Source organism: Populus nigra, chromosome 2, assembly GCF_951802175.1.
Source record: "Populus nigra chromosome 2, ddPopNigr1.1, whole genome shotgun sequence".
Classification (NCBI taxonomy): domain Eukaryota; kingdom Viridiplantae; phylum Streptophyta; class Magnoliopsida; order Malpighiales; family Salicaceae; genus Populus; species Populus nigra.
Window position 1 is genome coordinate 42,716,935 of NC_084853.1, and position 14,857 is coordinate 42,731,791.

The 14,857-nt window shown below is 32.8% G+C and overlaps 1 protein-coding gene and 1 pseudogene across 1 annotated transcript; both read left to right on the plus strand.

Annotated features, from left to right (window-relative positions):
* Positions 1-4,799: 4,799 nt before the first annotated feature.
* Positions 4,800-7,444, plus strand: LOC133681498 (probable WRKY transcription factor 46). Its single transcript, XM_062104548.1, has 3 exons — positions 4,800-5,693; positions 5,808-5,936; positions 6,490-7,444. Exons 1-3 carry the CDS (start codon positions 5,377-5,379, stop codon positions 7,136-7,138), a joined length of 1,095 nt encoding a protein of 364 aa, XP_061960532.1. The 5' UTR covers positions 4,800-5,376; the 3' UTR covers positions 7,139-7,444.
* Positions 7,445-12,020: 4,576 nt separating this feature from the next.
* Positions 12,021-14,549, plus strand: LOC133682996 (uncharacterized; annotated as a pseudogene).
* The last annotated feature ends 308 nt before the right edge of the window (positions 14,550-14,857 follow it).

Consider the following 14,857-nt stretch of genomic DNA (forward strand, 5'->3'; position numbering starts at 1 on the left):
TTGAGATGCGAAAAAATATAAAAATAAATTAATCCAATAATCAAAAAAATATCAATGACATTAATTGAAGATATTAAATGAGAGTTGTTTTATTATGAGGGTTTTTTTTTTTTAACTCATGCAAGATAAACTCTATTACTATAAAACTGAGAAGTGAAAATTGATTAGCAGCATGGATAAATGGTTTTAACAAGGACTCTCATCAGCTTGGACTCTTTATGTATTGCCACGATGCAAGAATTTTCTGTTATAGTTTCGGTTTATACTCAAAAAATTTGCATACAAATTTCTGAAACAATTTCCTATATTATTGTGGATGGAACAAATGAAATTACGGAATTACATCAAACATATATTCATTTCGAAATTACATTGTCAGTTGACTGATTCTTGCAATATTCGTTCGACCAATTTGGATTACTCGGAGATCTAGGAAATCTGGTCGAGTCATGGCCGGTTGGTCATAGTCCAAAAAATTAAGACTGGTGTCGAAACCGAGGTAGCTAAAAACAATGATGCGATAAGGCCATTTTAAACCTCATTAGTCATGTCCATGACAAATTTCAAATGGACTTTGTTCGCGTGAAGATTATGCAAGAACATGGAGATTCACGCTGTATCTCTAAATTAAATAGATCGCTTCTTGTTGTTTGGGGTAAAATGGGCTCATGTAGCCAGTGTTAAATTTGAATTTCTTTAGTAATTAAAAAAAAATCTAAAACATGCGATCAAATCACTTGATGGTGTTTCCAAACAAGATATGTTTATTTAACAAAAAAATTTTATAGGTTCTATTATAAGTTAATTATGTTGTGGCACGTGTATACGACATTACGGTGATTATCCTTTTAAATTGGGATTGTCAGAAATAATATAAGTTAAAAAGATAGAGATTCTTGTTTTTTATCAGTAATAAAAATAGAAATAGAAGTCACCATCTAATATTTTGATTACTAGAAATCCTAACTGGTTTCAGATTCTTGATAAAGATACTGATTGCGTACATGAAAGATATTAGCACTTCTAGTACGTCTTACTTGAAGTAAGTTGTATTATTTATTTGTCTAATATAAACTAAGAAAACGATGTGTTTTTTAACCGTTAGTCTATCTAAAGTTTAAGAAAAGTCTTTCTCGGTAAAGAGATTTTTATCTTATCATATTAAAAACTTAATTGTTTCACTGCTAACATAAAAAAAAAATCTTGATTCAATTTTAAAAACCTAATTGTTCTAATGTTTGGATATAGATCCAATTTTAGGCCCAACTATTTCTTAGTTTTGTGCTAAAAGAGATAAATGTTGATTCATCATCATTATATATATATGTCTTTATTTATTGACAAAAATTTTACCTTTGAAAAAACTCACTTGAGTGCCTTTTTAAAGGTAAAATGATCTTTTCCTTTCCTCATTTATCATTTTTGAATTGTTAAGCAGTGGCTTATTCTTTTCATTAATCTTTTGCTCAATTAAATGACTTTGTTATCTTTAAAAGCAAATAATTAGTTAATTATGATTTATGGTCCTTTTTGGCATTTCATTTTTTTCACTACAATCTAATTATTTTATTACCCTTGGATACAAGTTTTTTAAAGCTTGGCTTGAGGGGCTAGGTCACAATTGCAAAGTGTTTTTTTTTTAATTTTGTAATAATGCTTGGATCCTTGAGGCATGATGGTATTTAAAAAAAATAAAACATAAAAAGTTATTGATGCGTGCGTTACACTTGTCATCCACTCCACCGTCTTTGGACAGTTCATGTGGCTACATATGATGGTAAAAAATCAGATATTGTCATGTCATTAGATTCGTCTCAACCTCCTTTTCTTCTATGTACGACGTGTATACTCGTCGATCCTCTGATGCGTCACCGACATCATTTTCTTTTTTTTTCCTTTCTTTCTCTTCTTCATCCTAGATAGACATTAAAAAACCATGTGTAGCCCTCCATATTTCCATATCAGCCATTCAAGTTTCTTTTCTTTTGATTTTGTCCTTGACTTTTTTATATCTATTTGTTTTAATTCATTTCTCAAATTTTATTTTGTTTTCAATTGCATCATTCTTTAATTTTTTTTTTATCTATCAAATTTGATACTCATTCTTTTGATTTTTTTTATTTAAGATAGTTTTTTAATTTGTTTTCTTTTTCGATTTCACTCCTTTATTTTTTTTCTCCTTTCATATTTGATCCTCCTCCTCCTTCTTTTTTTGTTTTGGTTACTTTTTTAATTGGAGATTTTTTTTTTAATTTTATCATTTAGTATTAAACTGGTTGACAGTTGAAATTTTTAATTGAACCCAAGTTTTCAATTTCACGTGTTGCAAATTTAAAATATTAACCTAGGTTTAAAAAATTTATCCGAATCAATTAGTGTGGATTTAATCAATTGATTTACTGTTTTTTGTCCACATCCTTCAATTAGTGTGGATTAGCCATTTTTATTATTTTTTGCAAAGTTAAGTTGTTATCATGCCTATAAATGCAAAATAATACTAAACTTGGGTCTAAGGTTTTTTTTTATTTTAAAAATCACTTTTTAAAGCTTGGTTTCAAGAGCTTTATCACATCTCAGAGGCAATTTGGTATTTTACTTAATGTCTATTATAATTTTAAAAAAAATATTTTATTTTTTTTCAATTTCATCCATTAATGTTTAATTGGTTATGAAATAGACTCCGTGAATAGCTTTTTTTCTGCTTTGTTAGGGTTATCACGGCCTCGAATAAACATCTATTTTATGATTGATACTCGATTTTGGGGATATCTAATTTTTATCATATAATTAAGTAAAAAGTGTTTTAAATTTTTTTATCAATCCTGGTTAAATCCATGAACCGAGCAACGTGTGACTAGTGTCATCCAATATACTATCATCTCAATACTATAAAACAAAATTTCTTAGTTTTTTTATAAGTTAATCCATGCTTTTGTTTATCATTCGAATCTTTTTTAAACCTATTAAATCAACTAATTCACGTTGGGTTAGCTTTTATATATTTTGGTTGAAAACGCATGTCAATCAAGGAGCCAGGTCAAGATTTATCTTTTGTTCAGGTTTAATATTATTGTCAAAAAAAAAAACTCCACAGTCTTAGTATCCTTTTTTATGTTTTTTTTTAATCCAATGGACTAGTAACTGTTAAATGTCATATGAGAAATTATCTATACATTATTCCTGGACCAACAAGAAAATGGGTTATGACATGGCTGACGGTCTCATAGATTAGTTCATAGTTAAGAGCAAGCTACTTCAATGATTGAAAGTCGAAACTGCTGCCAAGCAAGTGGTGAATTGATAAATGATCAGTGGTCCCCCGTCCGGGCTTCAATCGCTCGGAATCGGCAATTTGCTCTTTATTATCTCTTTTTTGTTTTGCTGTTGAAATTTATGATAATCCATAAATGAAAAATTGCATGTAAATGTATCATTCTATCCAAGAATTTGCAAGGCGTGCTTGAGATAGATGTGTGGTGAGGTGTTTTTTTTTTTTTTTTTGTGAGGAACCACTAAAAAAAGTAATAAAAACTTGCCGTTGATGATAATTATTTTTGTATATTAAATGAATTATACATAGACCCCACTATATTTCTATCCCAAACACACTCGTAAGTGGATAACAGAACTTCAATACGAGACATCAAGCTAAATGTGGAGGTGTTAATTCAACTAAGAAGTGAAATTAATTCAAACATAAATGTTGGGAGAAATTATTATGTATCCTTGTTATTAAAGGGCTGAGGTTAGAAGAGATTGCATGCGCTTTCATTACCAAAACTTGCTAAAAGGACCGAATTAAGCACCAGGACGCGCTTATGTCACGGATTGTTTCCATGGTGGATAAAATACAAAGCACTTTCCATTGTTCTATTTGCAGGAATATTGCCAATGATAAAACGGTGAGTTTCGACTTTCTAATTTTTACTAATCTAAAGAATTGAATGTCATCGATCCCAACTGATACCAGCCATCTTTATAGATTCATTTAGAGAACGAATTTTTTACACACACGCACACACACATTCTCTTCTAACAACCACAGTGGAGATTCTGAACAGACAGGAGGACAGAGGTAAGGGCAACCTTATTTTTACAGAAACTATATTTAACTAAATATTTTATAGCTTAAAGTTGCAACGTGTGTATATATAAAGTTGCTTTATGTGCGAAATGCAGACGTGTATGGTGATCTATCAACATCAGCGTAGGCAAGGGATAAACCATGACGCCCACGGCATCCATCAGCACCCATCAATCCATCCCCACCACTCATTTTTCTGGAGTGGATTATAATTTTAGCCCCTCTAGTTTAACAAAACTAATTAAAGGATCCTTGTGTTCTCAGAGACATATATTTTATCTTCTTATATTTTAAATCCATTTATAATTTATTTCTTTGTCAGTTCCATGTTCTCCTTCAATTTATTTTTCTTTCTTTTAAGAAACATAAAGAGGAAAAGAGAAATACATGAGATGGAGATTTTGCAAGGGGGTTTTTTATATATATATTTATTAATTTAAAGAGCCTCAGAGTCAGTGTGAACTAAGAAGCATGAACGAGACCACCAAGAATGTTCAAACCTTCTTCCGCGTTGTTGCTTAGTACTGACTACTGAACACCATTGCTTGTTAAAGATGAGAGTGAGAGCCAAGGAGCAGTGATTGGTGACTCTGAAGGGGAGTGGGGCATGGCATTGCTCTACTGTGGTTTGAAATGGTCAGCAATTGAATCTTCCTCTCACGCTCTCCTTTCCATTAGCCACCTCAAGAATGGAAACTGGCCCCCAGTTTTGTGAAAGAACAAAAAAAAAAAATACAAATAATTTTTTTCTCCGGTCAAGAGTTTGTCTCTTCCTTCCCCTTTCCCTCCCTTATATCTACCATCTTCCTCACAGCTTCTTAATCAGCAAGAAAATCTTTCCCTTTGTTAGCCTTATACACATAGCCTTATCATCTCTTTCTGCACATTTATATCTCCCTCATACACACCCCCATTTCGCATTTCAGGTCACTTCTACATCGCATTTTTGTTCCTTTTCTCTGTTTTTAGCGAGTGATCTCACAAACCCTGTTGCTATTACGGCTCATCTGATCTCAATATAAAACTAGACAAGTAGTTCTCTTGCTCTATTCAGTTCTATGTTTGTTGCTTTTGATTCTTCAATCCAAAGCCTTAACATAACCATTTTGTATACCTCCTTTGCTCACATAGCCATAATCTCTTTGTAGCTACTCTTTGAGTGTGCAAAACTCATTCTTGATGGAATAATTTCCCTCCGTTTTATTACTTTGCACCTCAATTGGAGGACCCAAATCATTTCACAGCTTAATTCTTCAAAAGTATAGTTGTAGTGTCCTTACTGCATTTTCCGAATGGAATTGTCCATGGAATGGGAGCACAAGACTCTAATAAGTGAGCTAACTCAAGGGAAAGAGCTAGCGAAACAGCTTAGCAAACATCTTAACCCTTCTTCACCTCTCGAAGCACGTCAATTCCTAGTGGATAAGATACTTTCTTCTTATGAGAAAGCACTTTCAATGCTAAATTGGGGGGCTTTGGCTGCTGATCAACCAAAGCCCACAATTGGCACAGTCGAACCACTGCATTCATTTGCCAACAGTAGTCCTAGGAGTGAGGTCTCTGATCAGGATTGCAAGGAGGAATGTAACAAAGATGTTTACAAGAAGAGGTGAAAACCTCTCTGTTTTTTTTTCTTTTTTGCTATACTTACTTCGTTTGGGTTTTAGATGAACTGTGATTGATGATGATCTAACTAGGAATCGGGAATTGTTTGTTATTGTAGAAAAATACAACCTCGATGGACTGAGCAAGTGAAGGTTTGTTCAGGGACCGGTCTAGAAGGGCCTCTTGATGATGGTTATAGCTGGAGGAAATACGGGCAAAAGGATATTCTCGGAGCTAATTTTCCAAGGTGAGACAATTTTTTTACCCTTCTCCATCTTTCTGTTAACTGTTTCCATAAATTGAACAGGAAAAAAAAGAAACTCTGTTGCTTATCCAAATTGTACGAATGGAAGAGTAGACAGGTTACTTAACTATATCATAATCGCACGGTGCTAGGCCTTATCAGGCTCCAATCAAGTGCTAGCACTGCTTGAGACCTGATCCTGTCTCCTGACGACTCTTGTCCTTGGAGTCTGCTAGGCACAGGGCTCCAAATAATTAAAAATCGAGGTGGCTGCAATATCGATACTTTAGCATCGAATGCTGATAGCCATCAAAACTATTGGATTTGCCATTTTATTTAAATCCAATAGCTTTGATGGCCATCCACATTGTACTGAAGCTCGAGACAGCATTCTAGGCCTCCCCAATTATCTGACTTGGCCGCTATGGTTTTGACAAGTATTGAACATATATTTGGAAAGAGAAGATTGGATACATTGTTTAAAACATCTTATTAATGCATTTGATCAGGTTTATTTAGTAACAATTTTAACAATAATTGGCGTGGTAAATTGCAGAGGATACTACAGATGCACTCACCGTCATTCCCAAGGCTGTTTGGCCACGAAGCAAGTGCAAAGATCAGATGAGGACCATTCAATTTTTGAAGTGACCTATCGAGGGAGACATACATGTAACCAAGCCTCTCCTTCACCCGTGGCATCGCCTTCCCCAAAAAATGATTGCTCAAAACAAAGCAAGTATCATCGTAAGCAGCAGCAGCGTCAAGAGAAACCAAAGCCAACAGAGGAGATATTTGTTAACTTTGGATCAGACATTGTTCAAGTTAAAAACGAGGACTTCGGCTCTAAGGACGACATTTTCCCATCCTTTTCCTTCCCATGTACATCATTCGGGAATGAAAACGAGGAAAACAACATTTTCACCGAGTCCATGTTGGAAAACAACTTCTTGGGTAGCTTTTCTCCAACATTTATATCTCCGGCAACATCTGAATCCAACTACTTCTCAATGTCACCATGCCATATGAACAGCTTTGGAATAGGTTACCAAAATGTCCAGACCCCAGAGTCTGAACTCACCACGGAGATAATATCAGCCCCAACTTCGGTAACCAATTCACCAATCGGGGATTTTGATATCTCAATCGATAATGTAGATTTTGATACCACTTTCCCATTTGACAACCCAGATTTCTTTGCTTGAAGAGCTAGGCAGCGCGTTAGTTTTTCCTGCCTCGCCAACATTGAAAGGGAGATGGTGTGTCCGAAGTCCTCTGTAGTGCTGGCTTAGAGAAATTTCCCCTTTGATCAGGTAGTAAAACTTTTTGCAAACAATGTAACCTTGTAGCTCAGTTTTATTCCTCCTTTTCATGTTAGATTAAAACTGGATTCAAGATTCCTGGAGTGGATATTGCAATTGCAATACTACGTTGTAAAATGTACAGAATCTTGAGTCTAAGTAGTGTTGGTTCACATTTGTTGACTAAATAAAGTCTAAAGAATCCACACCTCTCTCATCTCATTTATGATTTGTGTGAGCAGGTTGAATGCTCTTTCTTGTTGGAAAAAATCAATTGTGCTGCATGAATTTGTATATTAAAATTAATTTGTAATATAAATTGAGAAACAAATAAGATTTATTAAATAAAAATAATGTCACACATATTAAAAATATCATAAAAAATAAATATTTTAAATTTTTAATAATAAAATAATAATGAATTATATTAATCTCATGAAAAATCAAAGACATCCGGAATAATTAAGAAATAATTGTTATTTAAAAAATGCTAAATAAACCTAGAAAATGACATAAAAGGGGTATTAATTAAAAACACAAACTTAAAAAAATAATTAAAAGAAAATGACATAAAAAGAAATCAATTAAAAAAATTAAAATAAAAAAAGTCCAAGAACATGGGCTTTGAAGACCAAGCTCACGTGCATGGACCTATTTTTTTTTTCTTTTTAAAAAGAGCGAATGACAGGTTTTTGCTTTTTTAAAAAAATATATACTAAACATAATTGTGGTGACTAGAAAGTCATATCTGTAATTTTTTTTACCAAAAAAACATGTTTTTTAAACTCATTTTAACCACAAAACACCCTTAGAACACCAATAAATTAATCTATCAACCTAATAAACCCAAAAACATAGTCCAAACCACAAAATCAAACCCGAAAAAAAAACACTTCATTCTTAGATTATATCTAGTTTTCTAGGTTACATTGAAGCTTAAAACAACCAATATAAAACTTTCACTGCTAAGTGAAACTTATTGAAACCAATTTTAACCTCTTCCATAGTTGAAATTGCCACCACGAAGAGTTTTTTTTATCTTTGCCGGAATCTGGCAATTACTTCGTCTTCTTCCATGAAAAAAAACTGAAAATGAGAAAAATAAAGTTTGGTGTCAAAATATAACTTGCAAAAAATATAGGGACCGGTCATCTAACAAAAAAATAGAGATGATAATATGTTTTCTAAACAACTTGCAAAGTCGCCTCTTATGTTACTTATGATTTTCACTTCAATCCTCTATCTTACAATTCAACTCTTAAAAAAAAAAGTAATTGAATGCTAGTTTTAGCTAAAAAAAAAACTTAATTATACAAAATAAAAGTTCAAAAACTAAATTGAAAATAACAAAAAAAAAAAAGAAGAAAAAGCTCCAACCATATGTGAGAAGATGAATAATAATAATAATAAAGCTAAAGTAAAGGGAAAAAAAAAACCATCTTTCCGAATGATCTCTCTCAAATTTACACTGACCTGGAACCACTCCATTTAAGAATCCACCAATGACAGGCTGTACATATGCTCTCATTTGTCAATGATATGGGATAGGGACTGGACAAGATCTGAAGGCCCAAGCTTAAAATCTGATTACAGTGTTCTCATCGCTAGGACTTACATCTACCAAAAGCCCAATGGACTTCAATACATAATAAGAGCCCAACCATTAGATGATCCACCTCACAAGCTCTGTAGAAGCCTGGAACCAGAATTCGAATCTTCCAAGTTCTACCAACAGCGAGCCCGGAAATTACAAATTTAAACTTTAAGGGTTGCCAGGTCTTTTTACTATTCAAATAAAATGGAAAATACAAAAAGGCCCCCCACTGTTAGTTTTTGTTTTTGTTTTAGGGATAAATAGGATATTATATTCTTCATATTTAATATGAAAATACAAAAGCAACCCTCAACGGGCAACTTAATATTTTATTTCCTTTAAGGGTCGTGAAATAAATTTATTGTGCTATCAGAACATAAAATGTTTATTATGTCCCCAGTCAATTTAAAAATACAAAAACAATCATATTGCAAAGCCAACTCTACGTCTATCATTAGCCTATAATTTTTTATTTTTTTCAAATAGCTAGAAGGTGAAGACATTGTTTCTCTTCACAGTGCAAAGTGTCCAAGTAAATAGTGTTTTCACCTTCTTTTTTAGTTTTTTTCAATTATATATATAAAAGAAATTTTTTTAAAAAAAAACAAAGAAAGGAAGAAACACTAAGAAAGGAAGCACTTGAGAAGGTATCTAGATTGGATCTTGGATCATTTCAAGCTTTTAGTTATATCAACCTCTAACATTAAAAAAATTTAGAATTTTTTATAATATTTTATTGTTCATATAAACAATAAAACACTATAATATATGATTTTTAATCATTTTATAACAAATTTAAATAATAACTTAGTTGACTAGCACATACGACAAACCGGATGATATGGGTTCAAGTGTTGGTAAGCACACCTATTTTTTAAATTGTAAATTGTGATAAATAACTTTTTTTAGAAGAAATAAAAAAAAAAACAACACGGCATACACCCACTTAATAAAAAAAAAGAGTAAAATAAAGTTGACCGACTCTTTGCTAGCATTTTCATTTTCTTTTCTTTGCTTTTTTTTTAGGTTCCTTTTCTATTATCGATAAAATTTACTGGATTCGCTTGCCTTTTAATTTTGACATAATTCTTAAATGTTATTATCAATTTTTATTTCAATTTTGATTAAAACAAATTTAATTATTATGTATTTAATATGAAAATAATAATACTAATAATAAATTGTTTATGAAAATTCAATTGAAATTGATTATTTATTATTTAAATATTTAAATAGATTTGAAACATGATTTTATCACATTAATTATTTGTTTTAGTTCTCAATTACATAAAATATATACATACTATTTTGATATTTGTTGTTAATTTGCTTTAACAATTATATTTTATTTTAAATATGAACAATATTTTCAGTTAAAAATATTATAATGGTTAATATAAATAAAAGATATATTGATAAAAAAAATTATATTTAAAATTTTTTTTAAAAAAAAGGGTTTGAATGCAGCGTACTCAACGGGAGTACACACACACACACACACACACACACACACACACACACACACACACACACACACACACACACACACACACACACACACACACACACACACACATAAACATAAAAGCAAATATGCTTCTAGATCATAGAATTGCAATTGAATATTGAAGGGTATGGAGAATTTAAGCCAGCAAGAAAGTTCAAACTCGGAGTAGAAAGACAATGATTTTAGGACTTTTTATAGCTATTACCATGGTTGTTAAAAATGTGTTTTAACTCGTAAAATCATACGATTTTACGAGTTAAAGCCCATAAAACGTGTAGAAACGGAGGCAAAACTCAAAAATCATTAAAATCACATAAAACCTGTTCAAAATCGCATAAAACCGTAGAAAATCGTAAAAACGTAAAAAACATTACGTTTTCACGACTTAGCCTAAATGTCACCGGACCAAATGCAAAATTAGAAATGCACAAAATTTTGACTTCGTCCCTGTCTCTCACAATCTCTTTTCTTTCCCAATTCCCACCCGACCAGGCGACCACCCTCAGTCCCTCACCCTACCGGTGACTTCGTCTCTATCTCACACTCCCTGACTCCAGGCTTCGTCCAATCATCCCCTCCCCTCCCCGTCTCACACTCTCCCAGTCTCCCTGAGGACCCTGACTCCCTTTCCCTTTTCCCTTTCCCCTTTCCCCAGCAAATTCATAAATCACTTCCCCCCCCCCCGATCCGGAGCGTTATTGGCGAGAAGAAGGTAAGAATTGATTCTCAATCCCAAGCTTTGTTTTTTTTCTGTCTAATGGTGGTGATTAGAGATAAAAAAAAAATGAGCTGGGTATGCTGTGAATTCATTGTTATCTTCTGTGAAACCTCACACTCACACCTATGCTCTGTTTGATCATGTTTGCTTTGGTGTTGGCATGTTGCAGATTCAGCGAAGCAAGGAAGCAACAAAGCATTCCAATTTCCAGGATTGCAGGTATTTTGTAAATCCAAAAATTGCAATTGATGCACCTGTTTGGAATGCCTTTTGCATTTAATTTATCTAGGCTTTTGTGTATTACTGGATAGCAATTTAATACAGACTGCATCTCTCAAATGGTATCATCCTGCAAGGCTTTGATTTCGTGATATTTGGTTTGCACTGTATTGAGTGTATTCTGTTTTCCTTTTTTCGTGAGAGAGAGTGTAACTGTGTAACCATTTGCATGCTTTGGCATTGCACTTGTTCTTTCATATTTCCTTGTCAGAATCGTGTCCAAGATATAACCTGTATTGAGTTGATGATTACTACACTAGTTTTTGTTTCAGTGATTGAGGCATTTCATTAAGCTTTATGCATTTTAAGTAAATGTGATGAACAATCAGTTTTTTGCCAGTATATCAATCAGTTAAATGTGATGAACAATCATTTTAAGTAATGCAATTGGTCTCCTTTAGCTTTCTTATTCCTTTGTTCTGCCAAATCATGCAAATGTGCACCCATTCCACTGCCATTTTTAGCTTGATCTTGATACATGAAGTTGTTGGCTTTGGAAACTTCTTAATCACTGTCCTGATCTACCTAGTGATATATAACCTTTAGGCTTGTCTAGGCATGCTTATACTTGAACTTTTATTGTCTACTGTTCAGATTGCTTGAATTTTCCCCATAAGAGTGGTGTGTGAATGTATAATCTTAATTATGTCCAATATTATAGCAAAAGTGGTTTTGAACTATAGGATACATGGCATCTAAAAAAACTACAAGTGGCAATAGACTTGAGGTGGGATGGCAATATGGTATAGATGTTGATAAGAATTCAAAAAGAGTGCAATGTAAGTTTTGTCAGAAAATTATTAGTGGAGGCATTTACCGTTTCAAGCATCATTTGGCTTGCACTCTAAAGGATGTTGAGCCATGCCAGCAAGTACCAGAAGATGTAAAGAAGATAATTTTGAATGTTCTGGTGAAAAATCAAGAAGCATCTGAGAAGAAAAGAAAGGCTTTCCAATATATTGGAAAAGATGAAGATAATGATGAAGGGAATGAAATTACCTCGGTGGACAAAGGAAAGAGAGTAGCGAGTGGGAGTGGAAGTACACAAACCACCATCAATCAGCTGCTAAAAAAGGATCTTAGAGAAGAAGCATGTCGACAAATTGCAAGATTTTTCTACACCAGTGCTATTCCATTTAACTGTGTGAAAAACCCTGAATTTGTTAAGGCACTTGAATTGGTTGCAAAGCATGGGCCAGGTTTTAAGCCTCCATCCTACCATGATATTAGAGAGAAGTATTTGAAGCAAGAAGTAGATCACACGATCAACTTGCTTGAGGAGTACAAGTTAGAATGGAAAAAAACAAGTTGCTCAATAATGTTTGATGGATGGACTGATAAGAAAAGGTGTTCTATTTGCAACTTTTTGGTTAATAGTCCTAAAGGGACAATTTTTTTATCATCCATAGATACCTCTAATATATCCAAGACTGCTGATAAAGTATTTGAAATGTTGGATGCTATTGTGGAGAGGATTGGAGAGGAAAATGTGGTGCAAGTAGTCACTGACAATGTTGTAAATTATAAGGCAGCAGGGCAATTGTTGATGGGAAAAAGAAAAGGATTGTTTTGGACACCATGTGCTGCCCATTGTATTGACTTGATATTGGAAGATTTTGAGAAGAAACTAGAGGTCCATCAAGTAACTATTGCTAATGGGAGGAAAATCATCTCATACATATATTCAAGAACTATTCTCATTTCCATGCTCACACACTTTACAAAAGGAAAGGATTTGATTAGGCCTGCTGCCACTAGATTTGTTACTGCATACTTAACTCTTGGATGTTTGAGTGATTGTAAGATACAGTTGATGACAATGTTTACTTCCATCCAATGGAGGTCATATAGGTTTTCAAAAACAGAAGAAGGGAAGCGAATTTAAAGTTGTGTTTTGGACAGCAAGTTTTGGCATGATGTTACTACATGTATTAAGGCATCATATCCTCTGATAAAAGTTCTTCGATTAGTTGATTCAGATGAGAAACCAGCTCTGAGTTTTATATATGAAGCAATGGATCAAGCGAAAGAGAAGATACAAGTGAATTTTGGTTCTGTGAAAAAAAGGTATTGATTATATATCTTGCTAATTATTTATTTACTACTATCAGTTGATTATAATGTTTACCAGCTAGGTCATGTAATGTTGATGATAATATTCTTATTTTTATTATGTAGTTATATGCCTATATGGAATATCATTGATGCAAGATGAGAACTTCAACTTCACAGACCTTTACATGCAGCAACATATTTTTTGAATCCTCATTATCATTATAATTCTAATTTTAAAGTTAATGCCAATATTAAAATTGGATTATATCAATGCTTAGAAAGGATGGTGCCCGATGCAAGTGAAAGGTGTAAAATTGACTTGCAACTTGATTCATTCAAGGATGCAAGTGGGTTGTTCGGTATTGAGGCTGCCAAGATAACAAGGGATAAAAAGACTCCAGCTAAATGGTGGGATTCTTATAGGGATGAATGTCCAGAGCTACAAAAATTTACAATTCGAGTTCTAAGCTTAACTTGTAGTTCATCTGGATGCGAGCGAAACTGGAGTGCATTTGAGATGGTAAGTTTTTTCCTTTTTCCTTTTAATGTTTTTATATTTTATAAGAATCTTATATGGTATTAATTTGAATTGCTTACATAGGTTCATACAAAACGAAGAAATCGTTTGCACCAGAAAAAAATGAATGACTTGGTATTTGTAATGTGCAATCTGAAATTAAATGATAACCAAGTCAAAAAGCAAGCTAATGATTTTGGTGAAGTTTTTTATCATCTCTCATCTGATGATGATTGGATAACCGAGGGAGAGAAACGTGATGGTTCATCCAACTTTGATTTGCTTGGTGTCATTGATAGTGCAACACGAAGAAAAAACGGTAAAGAAGATGAAAGTGATGATGAAGAAAATCTTAATGATGTTGGGATGGAGTGTCATGGAACTGAAGATGATTTAGAGATTCAGAATGATGTCAATCCAGATAATTCAAGGAGCTTGGAATTAAATATTGTTGACAATATTGGTGTTGGTCCTGGTGCTAGTAGTAGCACTAATGTTTTTAATATCGGTGCTGGTACTAGTAGTAGCACTAATGTTTCTTTAGATGGTAATGATTTTGATGACTGTTTTAGGAATAAGGAGGGAGACAAAGGCAATGAGGGTGTGTTTAGTTTACATGACACACCTACAGATTATTTGTTTTAGGTGTGTTAACTTTTAGTTATTGAAATACTATGGACATGTATGGATTTTTATTTGAATTATGTATTTTAAGATGTTTGGATATTTGTATTGTTTATTTTACTTTTATTTGAATTATGTATTTTAAGATGTTTGAATATTTGTATTGTTTAAAATATTTTACTTGCGATTTTACGATTTTAGTTAAAATATTTTACTTGCAATTTTATGATTTTTAGTTAAAAAATTTTATTTTTGATTTTACGATTCGAGTTTACGAGTCGAGTTTATATTGTATGTTCCGTGTCGTGTTAAAAAAATATTTTTGACAA

Coding starts and splice junctions, on each gene's coding strand:
- LOC133681498 (XM_062104548.1), top strand. CDS start 5,377: ATGGAATTGTCCATGGAATGGGAGCACAAGACTCTAATAAGTGAGCTA. Junction 5,694..5,807: donor AAAGATGTTTACAAGAAGAG/GTGAAAACCTCT, acceptor TTGTTATTGTAG/AAAAATACAACCTCGATGGA. Junction 5,937..6,489: donor CTCGGAGCTAATTTTCCAAG/GTGAGACAATTT, acceptor GGTAAATTGCAG/AGGATACTACAGATGCACTC.